This window comes from Ctenopharyngodon idella, chromosome 3 (assembly GCF_019924925.1).
Source record: "Ctenopharyngodon idella isolate HZGC_01 chromosome 3, HZGC01, whole genome shotgun sequence".
In the NCBI taxonomy this organism is placed as follows: Eukaryota; Metazoa; Chordata; class Actinopteri; order Cypriniformes; family Xenocyprididae; genus Ctenopharyngodon; species Ctenopharyngodon idella.
Window position 1 is genome coordinate 36,457,961 of NC_067222.1, and position 15,196 is coordinate 36,473,156.

The 15,196-nt window shown below is 34.4% G+C and overlaps 1 protein-coding gene across 1 annotated transcript in view; it reads right to left on the reverse strand.

Annotated features, from left to right (window-relative positions):
• ttyh3a (tweety family member 3a) overlaps positions 1-15,196 on the reverse strand; it is a 68,240-nt gene that overhangs the window by 10,400 nt on the left and 42,644 nt on the right. Inside the window, exons 8-12 of the mRNA XM_051886387.1 lie at positions 13,790-13,845; positions 9,789-9,881; positions 8,739-8,831; positions 6,295-6,431; positions 1,529-1,702 (exon numbers count right to left, since the gene is read on the reverse strand). Of these exons, the coding sequence (XP_051742347.1) occupies positions 1,529-1,702; positions 6,295-6,431; positions 8,739-8,831; positions 9,789-9,881; positions 13,790-13,845 (553 nt within the window). The remainder of the gene's footprint in view (positions 1-1,528; positions 1,703-6,294; positions 6,432-8,738; positions 8,832-9,788; positions 9,882-13,789; positions 13,846-15,196) is intronic.

A 15,196-nucleotide genomic window follows, 5' to 3' on the forward strand; every position in this document is an offset into this window, starting at 1 on the left:
TAGGTGATTTTTGCCACTTTTTCACCCATGACATTCTGACAGGTACCCCCAATATCCCTCTCTGAGCCCCCTGCTACACCCTGTTCCCCTATCACTCCTCCAGCAGTCTGTTTCCTCCCAGAGACACACAGCTGGAGAGAAGCAGCTGTTTAACTTCAGCAGGTTTGAGGTTCTCTCAGAGGATCCCTCATCCTCAGTTTAAGACACCGCACATGTGGACTATGACAGTGCCCAGCTGCTGAAAACATCCACCAGACTCCTAACGCACCAACAACATTCAGTCCAGCTTATGTGCAGCACATATGGTGTGAGAGAGACAGGCAGGGCAGTGATCAGCTTGAATGGGATGGTGGTAGAACACTAAAAACCAGCCAACATTTTTTTTTTTAGGATGAATACTGATTACGTTTGTTTCAGTGTCTGATAACTAATATGTAGAACTTAATTGTTTTGTATCTGAATTTGACAGAAAATAAAACATTATTTTAGCAATAAAGACAAGATCCATTATGACTGTCTTAACAATAACATCATTTTATAAATATAATAATACTTGTTATTAGAAATCAGAATTGTTTTATACAACTATACTTATATTATGACAATAATAAATAATAATAATTTTTATAATATTAATATTATTATTGCAATACAACTATATGGTTCTAATTATTATTATAATTGTCATTATTATTTTATTATTATTATTATTAATAATTATCCTAAATAATATTATATTACTACTACATAACTATAATAATAATAATAATAATAACAATAATAATAACAACAACAACAACAATAATGTGGTATAAGTATAATAAATAACATTATTTTCATAAATAATACATATTATAAATCAGAATTTTGTATACAACTACTACTTCTATTATGACCAATAATAATAATAATAATAATAACAATAATTTTTATTCTTATTCTTCTTCTTATTATTATTATTGGTTTTTATTATTATTATTATTATTATAATTATACTATAACTGGTTATAATTATTATAATTTATACTATATAATACTATACTATGACTATATTAATATAACAAGGACAACAACAACAATCATAAATAATAAGTGGTAGAAGTATAAAAACAGTAACATTATTTTTTTTTTATCATACAATATAATTATTAGTATACTACTACTATATTACCATAACAATAATATCTAATAATAATAAATAATATCATCATCACTTTTATTATTATTATTATTATTAAGCAGCATCATAATGCAAAGTTGTTTTGCGATCTAAGTCGCAAATTCATTTTCATATTTTTTTTTTTTGACAATTTATGACTAATTGTTTTGCTTAAATGACTTTTTCTCATGTCTAAATGAATGGTGGAACATGAAAGAATGAAAATACGGTTGAGTGGAAATGTGGGGTATATCAGTAAGAAGTATCGGTCTATTTCTACAAATACCCCGTGGATCCTTCACAGGAGGGTAAAGGTGATGTGTGTGTGTTCAGAGACTGTGTATGGGGTGTTGATGTTATGTAACTCACATGTACTCGGTAACGGGAGCGTTGCTGACGGTGTGCGCTCCTGCAGGGATGCTGGTCTCGCTGCCGTAGCTGCTGCCGCAGCTGTAGAGGCTGGGCATGTGCACTCGGTACAGGTTATCATGATTCTGTCTGCCTCCAGGAGCCATGGACTCCTCCTCACCGTCCTCATCAGGCCTGTTCGCACAAACACACACAACATACAAATTACAGTTAGTTTGAACAAGCCTCGCATCAACTAACTGCTTTTATATTCAAAGTGACTTAATACAGGGACAGATCCATCAGATCAAACTGGGTTGGGCTCACTGGTGATTATTCATAGACTTCCTACATCATGTTGTTTAGTCTTTCAACACAGCCCAATGTCATGCAAGTTGTGAATTGCTGTGAAGTCGCCTCACTGATAGTGCGAGCCATGATTGCCGTGGGAGTGTGAATTGGAGTAAAACGCCAGTTAGCAGTGTTAGAAACTGCAGATAGCAGACAAGCAGTGTCAAAACTCATATGGGACCCCTCAAGACATTAGAGGAAGTTGTCTTCTGTATGCAACACTTGATACAAACGAAATACTCGCTGTTCATTAGCAGCAGCCAGATCAATGCTGTCTCTACAGATAAGCAGAGGAGACATATAAAGTTCTCAATGTCTAGAACAGAAATGGGATTTGTGAAAGCCCCTTTAACAAACACAGTGACTTTGTCATCAGAAATAAAGTTTTCCTGATGCTTAAAATTAACTTTAAATTACAGCAGTGATAATGCATTAAAGAACAAGATCATGCATTAAAAACTGTGGTCATTTCAATTCATATATATATATATATATATATATATATATATATATATATATATATATATATATTTTTTTTTTTTTTTTTTTTTTTTTGGTGAAGAAGGAGAAAAAGAAATTAATACTTGGGTACACATTAAATTTGCTTGTTGTACAAATCAAATCAAAAGTGACAGACATTTATAATGTTACAAAGTTTAGATTTCAAATAAATGCTGTTCTTTTGAACTCTCTATTCAAGTGCACCAGCTTAAGCAGTACCACCAATTTTAACATTGATAATAATCAGAAATGTTTCTTGAGCATCAAATCATATCAGAATGATTTCTGAAGGATCATGTGACACTGAAGACTGGAGTAATGATGCTGAAAATCACAGGAATGAATTACATTTTAAAACATATTCAAATAAAAAATTATTTTAAATTGTAATAATATTTCACAATATTACTGTTTTTACTGTATAATAAAATAAATGCAGCATTGGTGAACATCAGAGACTTCCTTCAAAAACATAAAAAAAAAAAAAACATGCATAAACATGCATATCAAAGTATACATATCAACAACAAAAAAACACAACAAAGATTTTAGAGAAATGGATAAATCCACTAAGAATAGGGAAGAAATGATGAATCATTCGAATATTGAGAGATCTGTCCAACCGTGCATTAATAAATTCTATCTGATCTTCACTATCAAAGCGTCACACTGTGATATGAACAGCAGAGGGCGATCTCAGCTGTGTTTCTGATGACAAACAGGAAGATCACATTAAAGGGATGGTTCACCCAAAAATGAAAATCGTCATCATTTACTCACCCTCATGTTATTGCAAACCTGTATGAGTTTCTTTGTGTTGAACACAAAAGAAGATATTGTTGGTAAGCAGACAGTTGACGGTAGCCATCGACTTCCATAGGGTTTTTTTTTTCCTATTATGGAAGTCACTGGCTACCGTCAACTGTTTTATTACCAACATGCTTTAAAATATCTTCTTTTGTGTTCAACAGAAGAAAGAAACTCATACAGGTTTGGAACAACTTGAGGGCAAGTAAATGACAAAATTTTCATTTTTGGGTAAACTATCCCTTTAATTTCATGCAGAGGCATGTGTTTGCCATCCTTAGTCTGATTTGTTTCAGCCACACGGAACAAGACAGCAGCATGTAATCCGCTCTTCTCTATTTCAGAGGGAGGACATATTACCATTTGAGGGAAGCTTGGAACCACACTATATATACGTACTGGACTACATATAAAAAAAAAAAGGGCTATTAGCTTTTTAATCAGGAAAAATGCTTGAGTGCACCTTTAACACAAACCAAAAGGTCTTTGAATATAAAAACGCATGCACCTAACTAAAATAGCAAAAAAAAATTTCCAACACTCTGTACAGTAAACACAATCAGTTTACCTCAACACTGCACTGCCTGCCACTGCCTGCCCAAACTCATATTCAGAAACTGCTAATTATCTATAATGAAGAGGTAGTGTGAATAGCTGTGTACCATGAGATGCACACTTATGAGTGTGATGATAATTACATAATATGCCTAAGCTGGCATCTTTGTCATTTCTATCTCTTCCAGTGTAATCCTGTTTGCCTGATGCAAGCCTGTCCTGTGAGAGCATCCACATGGGTACAGGCCGGGGAATTATTACAGTTTATGTAATTATGGGAGGAAGATGCAAGCGATTCCCACACAGAGCGCTTGGAAGGAAGGAACGGGAAGGGATGGGGGAGATAATGGAGCGAGGCAGCTGTTTCCGTTTAGCTCTTGACCAAACAGTGCGATGGGAGCATAAGGTGTCTGACCATAGTCTTTGCAACAATGCCCACGGACACACAAACATACCACTAACCATTTCCACTGTTGTTTTATCTTTGGTTTAATCCTCAAGAGTATTTAACATTAAAGTTAGGATGTTCCACCGAATGAATGAGTCATACCAAAAGTATGCATGGGAAAAGAACAATAAGTTTTATGAAAATAACAAAACTTTCACCTTTCACTGTAAAGCGAAATACAAGCCGGATAATACTTATTTAATGCTTTAAAGCAGTGGTATAGTGATACAAATACAGAAATATATAGTACAAGGTCATTAACAGATGCATACTGTTAGTGATAGTTTAGCTGTTGGTAAGTATAATACTAAGGTAGGTAGGTAAATCTAAATTCCTGAATTTTACAGCAATTGCTTTTCATTTCACTTCGCTTGTTTGTTTGTTACTATGAGACCAACAGTTGTTTGTTCTACTGCAACACCGCTTCTGGACACATTACACACAAGTTCATATCTTATTGGCAGTGATGGGTAGATTACTTATAAATTGTCGTCAGTTACTGATTCCAAATTACAACACAACATTGTAATTAGTAACATAATCCATTACATTAAACATTTAAAGTAATAAAATCTGACTATTTTCTGATTACTTTTAAATTACTTTTGACCTAACTCATTTATCGAATTGACTTTAACAGGATAATCTTGTACCATATTGACATGAAAATACAAAGAGAAAAATGAAATATATTCCAATTTTTGTTAAATGTAACAACATGAAGTGCATTTAATATTACATTATGTCAGGGTTTCCGAGACTGGGGTTCACAAAGGAACTGCAGTGGGTTTGTGAGGTTAATAAAAAGCTATCAAGATTGATCAAATAAAACAAATTAAATTTATAAAAAAAAAAAAAAAAAAAAAAAAAAAAAAAAAAAAAGGTTCCTGGTTTGTGCAATTCCACAAACCAGGAAGAGCTTCAGAACTTATAAGCAGGCTTTTTTAGAAAGGAAAAATTTGGTAACACTTTATTTTAGGGTCTTTTAACTAGTTGCTTATTAACATCCATATTACTAGAGTATTGGCTGTTTATTAGTACTTATTAAGCACATATTAATGGCTTATTCTGGATGACCATATTCTACATTCTTAATCCTACCCAATACCTAAACTTAACAACTACATTACTAACTATTAATAAGCAGTAAATTAGGAGTTTATTGAGGGAAAAGGCGTAGTTAATAGTTTATGTGTTCCCTATACTAAAGTGGTACCAAAAATTAAAAGATAAAAAAAAAAAAAAATAGTAATAGTAGAAAATAGTAATAGGGAGAATCAATGAATTATGGATAAATTACTGCCATTGTGAGAATAACGTAATCAAGTAATCAATAAAAAGTAACTGTAGTCTGATTATGAGTACTTTATAATATAATCTAATTACAAGTACTTAATTTTTGGAATCTGATTATGTAATCCAGATTACATGTAATCAGTTACTACCCAGCTCTGCTTATTAGTTGGTTGATTGATTTCTTTTCCACTAAACTAATGGTTTTGAGAAGACATTCACATTTAAAATGAGACATTAAAATGAGACAAAACAAACATTAAAACAAAACTATAAAACAAGCAAAACAAATAAATACATTTTAATTTATCCAATCAACAACTGTTTTTTTTCTTTGAAGAATCAGGGTTCCCATGGTCTAGAAAACCTTATCTGAGGTAGCCTAATTTTAAAAGTGCGATTTCTAGACACGGGAAAGTCATGTAAATGAATAAATCTTACTCCATGGGTTATTTTATACATTTTTTGAATAAATATTTTTTAAGTATGCCAAGCTCTATAATATTTTATCAGGTAGAAATTGTAAAAAATATTTGTAAAAATCTTTTCCTCAATCTTTTTCTAGTAAATCACGAACAACTTGAAAATTCTTGGGCCCTTTGAATATTGTTGTGGACATGAGGGAGTCAAAAAGGTTGAGAATAACTGATTTAAAGCCTTATTTACATTTACATTACATTAACTTTAGTTACTTATTCACAAGGAGTGATTACTAACTGTAAATATATAATTATTATTATTATATCATTACATTAGATTAAATTATAGTTAAATATTATAAATATTATTTGGGCCACTTATTTCCTTTTTTTTTTTTTTTTCCAGATCTCACCTTTTGCCATGCCATGTGTGCGGCACGCTGCAGACGACAGAGGTGAACATGAGAGCTGTGATGAATGAGAACAGCACCAGGTAGATCAGACCCTCCAGCCCATCATAACACACGCCGGTCAATGCCTGCACATAATCCTGCACAGAAACAGACAGAGGCAGCATTAAACACACAATCACAGCACTGCACGCAAACACTGCCTCTTAATAAAGAGGCGAAAATTCGGTCATCATTAACTCACCGTGATCATTGACTTTCTTTTATCATTGGAAGCATAAAAGTAGCATACAGCTTTTGAACGACATGAGGGTGAGAAAACAATAACAGAAGAATATTTCTGGGTGAACTGTTGCTTTAAATGTACGCAGTGCTGGAAAGTAACTGATTACATGTAATCTGGATTATGTAATCTGGATTATGTAATCAGATTCCCAAACATTAAGTACTTGTAATTAGAATATGTTACATTTTAAAATACTCAAAATCAGACTACAGTACAAAGGCAGTAAATCATTCATAATTTATTGATTCAATAAATTTATTGATTTATTGAGGCCACACAGCATTTGACCACTGAATTTACAAAAATCATTTCACTTTTAAGGAGTGTTTTCTCAGCCTTATCTCATTCAAATCAATGTGATAAACTAGTTAGGTCAAAAGTAGTCAAAAAGTAGTCTGATTACACTACCTAAAATGAGTAATGTAAAGGATTACATTACTAACCACAATTTTTCTCTTGTAATTTCAAGAAGAATCAGAAACAGGCTACAATTTGTAAGTAATCTACCCAGCACTGCTCGCATGAAACAACAATACAGAAACCAGGCCGTCTCTGCTGGGTTTGTGTATAATAAAACCAGAAGATATGAAAACACAATGACAACATCCAGTGCTAGACGCTCTAACTGAGAACTTCCTGCAGTGGATGGCACCATATGTTGCAGAGAAACAGGGCTGTTTAATAATAAATGCTGACTGAACTGCAACCAGCCCTACACATGCTGCTATCAGAGAAACATAGCAGCGTCTCCTTCCTCCAAATTACTGTCATTATTAACTGCAAAATTGCTCCATTTGTAATTACTGTCAACGTTGTTCTGCATCGCCAGCACAAACTCTCCCACATACAGCTCAGATGTACGGCTTGGACGATTGTGAAGTGTGTTATTGCTTTTGCAGTATGAAAACACCATTAATAATGTATAACACATTTCCAAAAGTCCATATTTTATCCGTTACTTTCACTTCTCAGGGGAAGGAGATGCACTTTCAGGACCACCCACACAGCAGGCCTCTGTCTTTCAGCCCTGAAGAAGAACTCTAGTCATGCTGAATCCTGAAATGTCAGATATCTCCATCATCTTGGAGAAGAGGACAGGCTCCAGACTGCAGCAGTAAGTGCTGGTGAGGTTTAAAGCAGATAGAAGATAGAAACACATATATATATGTGTGTGTGTGTGTGTGTGTGTGTGTGTGTATGTATATATATGTGTGTGTGTGAGAGTGTTTGTTTGTGAGTGGATTGCAAGCCCCTGGTTTTTCATGTCAACAGAAGCCCACAGGTTGAGGTTACAGTGAAAATGGTGGCAAGCTTTGCTTTATTTTGAGTCAGAGTGGAACCGGTTGTGCAAAGAGGTCATATACACTGAAACTAGGGCTGGACGATTAATCGAAAAGTAATCGAAACCGAAATTCAGAACCTCAAACCGACATAATTTTCCCATATCGGTTATTTCGGTTTTTTAATCCTGTTAATACTTCCCCCTTAAAAACATACTACCACGTGTGTAGCCACGTAGACCTTGCGTCTTCACTAAACTTGTCAGTTGTATGTGTTTTAAGGTTTGTCAGTTTGGACATTCAAGCGATTTTAGACAATCGGATGTGTATTATATCGAGCTACCGTGCTCGCGCAGCTGCATTGTGGCACGAACACTCATACAAACAGTAGCTGCGCAAAACTTGAAGATCGCGCGCACTGAGAAGCAGAAACTAGCCGTCCTGTGATTTATCACTAAAGTAGCTTAGAAACTCAAAACTTATTATAGCATATATTTTTCTACTTTTGAAGGAACTATTTACAACCCACAGCTTCACAATTAATAGAGAGACGATATGACTAATTCACACACGCAATCGCTCTCATCACGTACTGGTACTGTGCTAATTTATCTGTATCTGATTTACAACGAGCAGAAATCTGTAAGAAATGTTACAAACCATAGATAAAATAACTGCTGAAAGTGAGCTGTTATGTCAGATCACTCTTTCAATAGGAAAAAATATCCCACCTTTAACAGTCAAGCATATTTACAGTACAAACCTTGTCAGTGAACTATGAGGGCAAAGAAGGTAAATGAGGTAAAATGTTCAATTAATCAAGGTTTTGATTTTAGGCCATAATCGTCCAGCCCTAACTGAAACAAAACACTATTTCTTACCATGTGCAAACTGCGGCAGTCCACAAGGGCAGTGAGCTGGTGCAGTCCAACCTCAGTGGTGTTCAACCCCCCCTGAATCTGCTCAAGGTTTTCCTAAAATAATAGGCACACATAGTTGGAAATGACATGGTTACTAGATAGAATATCTAGATAGAAATATTCATTATATGCACACTACCGTTCAAAAGCTTGCTCATTTATTTGATCACAATACGATAAAACAGTAATGTTTTGAAATATTAAAGTAAATGTATTCTATTTTAATACATTTTAAAATGTAATTTATTCCTGTGATGTCAAAGCTGAATTATCAGCATCATTACTCCAGTCTTCAGTGTCACATGATCCTTCAGAAATCGTTCTAATGTGATGTTCAAGAAACATTTCCTATTATCAATGTTGAAAACAGATGAGCTACTTACTAAAGAAATTGTTAACTTTGATGAATAGAAAGTAAAAAAAAACAGCATTTATTTGAAATAGAAATCTTTTGTAACACATAAATGTCTTTACTGTCTCATTTGATTAATTTAATGTGTCCTTGCTGAATAAAAGTATAAAATTCTTAAAAAAACATTTACTGACCCCAAACTTTTGAACTGTAGACTTTATATTAAGAAGCATAATTTCTACATTTCATATATTTCACAATTTTAACACTCTATTCATGAAACCAGCACATGACAAACAAAAACATTCACACAGAAGGATGTCAAAGAAGAACAGCTTGTTTTCTTTCTTTTAAAGGCGCAGTGTTGTGTGAGGTCTAAGTTGTATAAAGCTGCAGTGCTAAACAGATTTTGGCTGGTTCTAAGGGTGAAATATTTCCATTGATTCAGCGTTTTCTCTCAACGCTTGTGTTTCAGTGAGAGGTCGGCTTTTTTTTTTTTTTTTTCCCCACATGTACAGAATGTCAGCCATCACTTTGTGCCAGAACACACACAGATGCTGCACAATGACAGAGGCCCATGGGGAGAAAACACACATTGGGACATTTGTGCATCATGGATTATGGGAAATGGGCCATACATACTGCATGCATGTGCTCACCTTTGTTTTGGGGTATTCTCGGACTGCAGAGCGCAGTAGTTCGGACACGTCATCCTGCATTTCCACCAGTGCTTTGTGACTTCCTGACAGCTTCTACAAGACGACAAAAAAAGAAATCAGTTATATGATCTGTGGAAATGTTATCTTATAGATAAGCTGTTACTCCTTAAAAAATGTAATAAAAAAAAAAAAAATTATATATATATTTATATATATATAAAATATTTATATATATATAAATATTATATATCATTTTTTTTTTTTCTTCCCAACATCTACATTCTGCATTTTTAGGTTTAATAAATTTTTGATTAAAGAGCACCGAGAGGAAAAGAAATTATAGGAATCTGGTTATTAAAAGTACTAAAAGTAACAAAATATCACTCATCTAAAAAAAATTGTTAAACCCAAATGTAAAACAAATAAAAAATATAAAATAAACTGAAAATAAAGACATTGGTTGAAAAGCTAACTGTAAATTAAAGTAGTGTTTCTTATTATTATATTATTATTATCAATTGAAAACAGTTGTGCTGCTTAATATTTTTGTGGAATATGATTGTTTTTCAGGATTCTCTGATGTCTAGAAAGTTCAAAAGAAAAGCATTTATTTAAAATAGAAATATTTTGCAATATAAATTTCTTTACTGTCATTTTTTATCAATTTAAGGCATCTTTGCTCCACAAATACTTTTTTTTTTTTTTTTTTTTTTTTTTTTAAAGCTTACTGATTACAAACCTTTGTTCTTTTGTTTTTTTTTCTTCTTTCTGTTAATTTAAAAGTGCCACAAAAGTGATGCAAATTATTTTGGAAAAGGTCTGTTGGACCACTTCAAGTTCTCAAGCATGATAAATGAAACTATAACATTATTAATCAGCCGTCGTTATTGTTTGATCGTAGTTGTTTCTGAAAGACACAAAAAAATACTATGTTAAGAGCTAGAGAGGTAATACAAACTGGGTTGCACAACTGCCACTTCCTGCCCAGTGTAGAAGTATTTCCTCAAAAATGCACACTTCACTGTTAGAACTGCAGCAGGAATCAGAGCTGCTTGCATAATGCAACAGTGCATTTACACCCAGCCGCAAAAGTCAGTGCAGGCTGTTGTACCCAGCCATTAAGGACATTTTAAAGTGTGTCACAGAGTATTTCAAGAGCAGAGGTCTTGAAAACATGAATATTTGAGATGCGAAATGGCCACTGTGTCAGCTTTGTCTGTCAACAGTTCTACAATCATAGGCTAGAAAATTTGCTGACATTCACTGAGAAAGAAGCAGTGAAAGTACAACATGTCCTTCTTTACAGAGCGCACAGGAGACCTCTGAATACAGTGTTACTTGCGGACAACAGTGGTAGAAACTAACTTCTGAAGACAACAGGCAGCAGCTAGTACAAGCTTTAAGTAGGCTTGCTGCAGTAGTCGGTGTTACAATGTTTCACAGTGTTCAGCTGTACACCGATTACATTACTTGCCCACCGTCGCACTGCCCCCACTGTCATTTTGCTTTTTTATAAAAATAAAAACCATTTAGTTCAGATAGACAAACAATGCTGTAATTATAAATTGAAAGCATCTTCTCTGCTCTATACAGCACAAGCTGCAAAATCACAGCACAGTGCAGCAGGAGTCAGATTTCACTCATCACATGACGAGAGTAAGGAGAGATGACTGACAAGACAATGGTGGAGGATTTGATCATTGACAAATATCTTGTGTGCAGTCAGTACCGCCGCTCCCTTTACACAGAGTACGTATGATAACGAATTCGGAAGCGAAAGTTAAAAGCGAGAGCACATTCAAAAACGACTTCAGTACCATATTGATAGCGGCTCCCTGATGCCCGCAAATTATAGGTACACAGAGTACACGTGATCGCAAATTCAAAAAGCGAAGGTGAAAAGCGAGTGCGCCCCCAGTTTTCAGTAATACCAGTGTTGTTGCAAGTGTATTTACCCGTGTGAAAGTTTCCCACCTGTGACATCCCTAGCTCAAAGCTGCAAGCAGGAATTATGAAAAACAATATCACACAAATGCTGTTCCAACATTGTTTCAAAATCATGCTCCCTTAGAAGATACACTTTGTTTTGGTCAAATTCTAAGGCAGCAGTGTATACATCACAGTTCAAAAGTTTGGGTTTCTTTAACAGAAATTACTATTTCTATTCAGCAACGACAAAATCAAAAGTGACAGAAATCTTTTGTAACATTATACATCTTTATAATTTCAAATAAATTATGTTCTTCTGAACTTTCTAATAAATCCAGAAAAACGTATCATGGTTTCAATAATGATTCAGAAAATTCAGCTTTGCTATCACAAGAATAATTATGTTTTAAAATATATTAAAAGAGAAAAAGTAGATATTTTAGTTTATATTTTAGAATAATACTGTTTTTAACTGTATTTTTGATCAAATAAATGCAGCATTGGTAAGCATAAGAGAACATTAAAAAAAAATCTTACTGACTGTAAACAGTAGTGTATATCATTTACGGTTAAGAAAATCCCACAAAAATACCCCCAGTTGTTTTGAACACACAAACAGGTCTTGTGTGAACAGCCCCTTAGAAGGTACCTGACAGTAGATAGCAAAAGTAGCTCTGATGTTCGAAGTATAAAGCATTAAATTTGTTGCAGAATCCTCAACATTCCTCTTTAAATGTTCCTGGGTGACACTTTAAGCCTAAAATCAATATCCATTTCAATTATTTGCTCTCTCAGATGTGAAACAGACTGAGTTCATCTGTATGCTGCATGGGCATCAGCTGACAAAGTACAGCGCTCAATCTCCATATGGGTATTACCCTTCATTCAAATTAAATGACATCAAGACAATGGAGCTGTCACTGACATAATCCATCAATCATGATAAGTTAAGAGCTGTGATTTGTTTGAATTATGCACATGCATTAGTCGAATAAAGACTTGGAGACGGACTCCATTAACTAAAGGGAGAGGCAGGAAGCCAAAGGAACACACATTTCCATCGGGCCTCTCGCAACGAGGAGAATGCTAATGTACAGGGACAAATGAAGCAGGGGGCGGCACTTCCCCTGTATAATGGAGTGTGAGGTGGGAGAAGACTGGCTGTCTTCCAAAGACCAGTGAGATGCCTCACTGTCTGTTGTTTACACAGGCAACTACCTTCTCCGGCAGCATCCTTACCACAATGAAATCAAACTCTTTACAGAAACAACATTATTAATGGTCCCTCGCACCTCAAGTGCACAGGACTGAGTTAACTCTCCCAGAGCATCAGCGTTGGGATTGTTCAAATCTAAAACTAAAACTATTAAAAACCATTTTCAGTAACTGAATTAAAGCTGAAATCAATTAAAATATAAATATCAGATGAAAAACATAAAATTTACAAAATTTTACCAATTACTAAAACTGACATAAAAATAAGTTGGTTAAATAGATATATTTATAAAAAATAAATTAAACAAAAAAAAAAAAAAAAAAAAATGACAAAAGCACATTAAACTAAAACTAGAATTATAATGAAAACTGTAAAATATATGAAAAATATAAAATAAAAGCCAATTTAAAATATTGATAAATAACAGAAGCAAGTTAGCATGTTGCTAAACAGCTCAATATTTGAACCAAAAAATAAATCAAACTTTATTGAAACTGTAGAAAATAATTGTCACAGTTAGTGAAATTGTCACTATCTTTGACAGTTTCACTAACCTCATTGCAAATGCATTCTGGGATTACCTTTTCCATGAACCATACATGTAATGCTTTGTTAAGAGTTTAGCCAAAAGAGGAATCCATAAAGGTGTTTAATTTTACTTTTCGCAAAAGCCTTTGCATTGGGAATGTGCCTAATATGCCAAATTTGTCTAGTCAGGAAGCTCACTAGGGTTTGGAACAGAGCCGATATACTTAATATTTTTGAGGACATCTCTCAGAGGTTTGAAGGTGAGAGATTTAGTTAATAGAGAAAATCTGAATCAAAGAATTAAACTGATATAGGAAGCTAGGGTTACCTGTTGGAAGGGGTTGACCTGACCCACGTTACATGTGAGGTAATACTGCAGGATATCTGTGAAAAGAGAGAGAGACAGAGAGAGGTGTTCGGTCAGGAGCCATGACATGAAAGAAATCAGCATTTAACATCTAGATGAAGTCACACTCATGGCCGTGTTTTTCCAATTGCTTCCCTCTACAAATTTATTATTAAAATTTGACATGAAACGGAAGATGTGATAGTCTTTTACTTCCCTATTGTGTTATATATCTGATTGAAACAACATTTCAAACAAGACAAAAAGTAGGACAGGATTCGATTTTGTCCATGGGGAACTGATTGGATGGTTGGATTGTTGTGTTTTGCTATTGGTCGATCTCATGTGAGTGACAGGTTGTCCCGCCCTCACACCAGTAAACATGTCATCAAAGAAGAGAAGCGATGTCGCTGCAAGAGGGAGGGGAAGTTATTTTGATTAAAGATTATTAGGGCATGAATTTTAAAATAAAATAATAATTATAATAATGATCCTTTTGAATAGTAAATTTTGATTTCATGGTGACTTTTATTCCACAAGCACTGTAAGTCATTACAAACCTGCAACATGCTAAAAATCTTCTCACGTTTCTTTCCATTTCACATCCGCCCTAAGCAGATGAACTCTCACACTAACACACTATCATTTGCTGACCTCAGAGAGCCCACAGCAGCCATGTCAGGTATCTGAACAGCTATATTTCCAACCACGAGCTACTTTAGGATTCAGTCCACGACCGCCTCACTCACCCAAGATAAGCCTAACATCGAATTTCTCTTCTACAGAGGATAATTTCCCCTGTCAATGCAAATTAATCAATAGCTAATCCTAGACTAGACCAGATTTTTTTGCACCGATATCAGAGGAAAATCTGTGGAACGGATTTAGACATGATAAAATGTGTTAAAATTAAGACGAGAACACGCTTATTGGTAGCTGAAAACAATAAAACAATAGCCAACATATTTAATAAAGGAATAAGACTGAAGGCTTTCAGTCTTAGGGGTGCTCAGGAATAACCCTTGCCTTAGGGGCAGGAGGCTGCAAGTTCAAATCTCACTCAATAACTGGACATTAATAATTGCATATAATTGCCAGTAAATGTGTATCAGTATGGGTGCCATATTTGGTTGTAGTTTATATTATCATTTATAATATCACTAGAATGAAAAGTGTTGGGATGGTAGAAAAAGGAGTGAAGCTTTTAACAGCGGACAGCATAGCTTAATGCAGCTACTACTTTCAGCAAACGTGAAGAGAAATCACATAATCACGTTTGAAGAGTGCATTATTAGGAGGACTGGAGAGGAAAAAAAAAAAAAAAAAAAAAAAGACCTGAATACCTCCTTAAAAGCAGTGCTAGGGTTAGTACCTCAAACAATGCAGCTT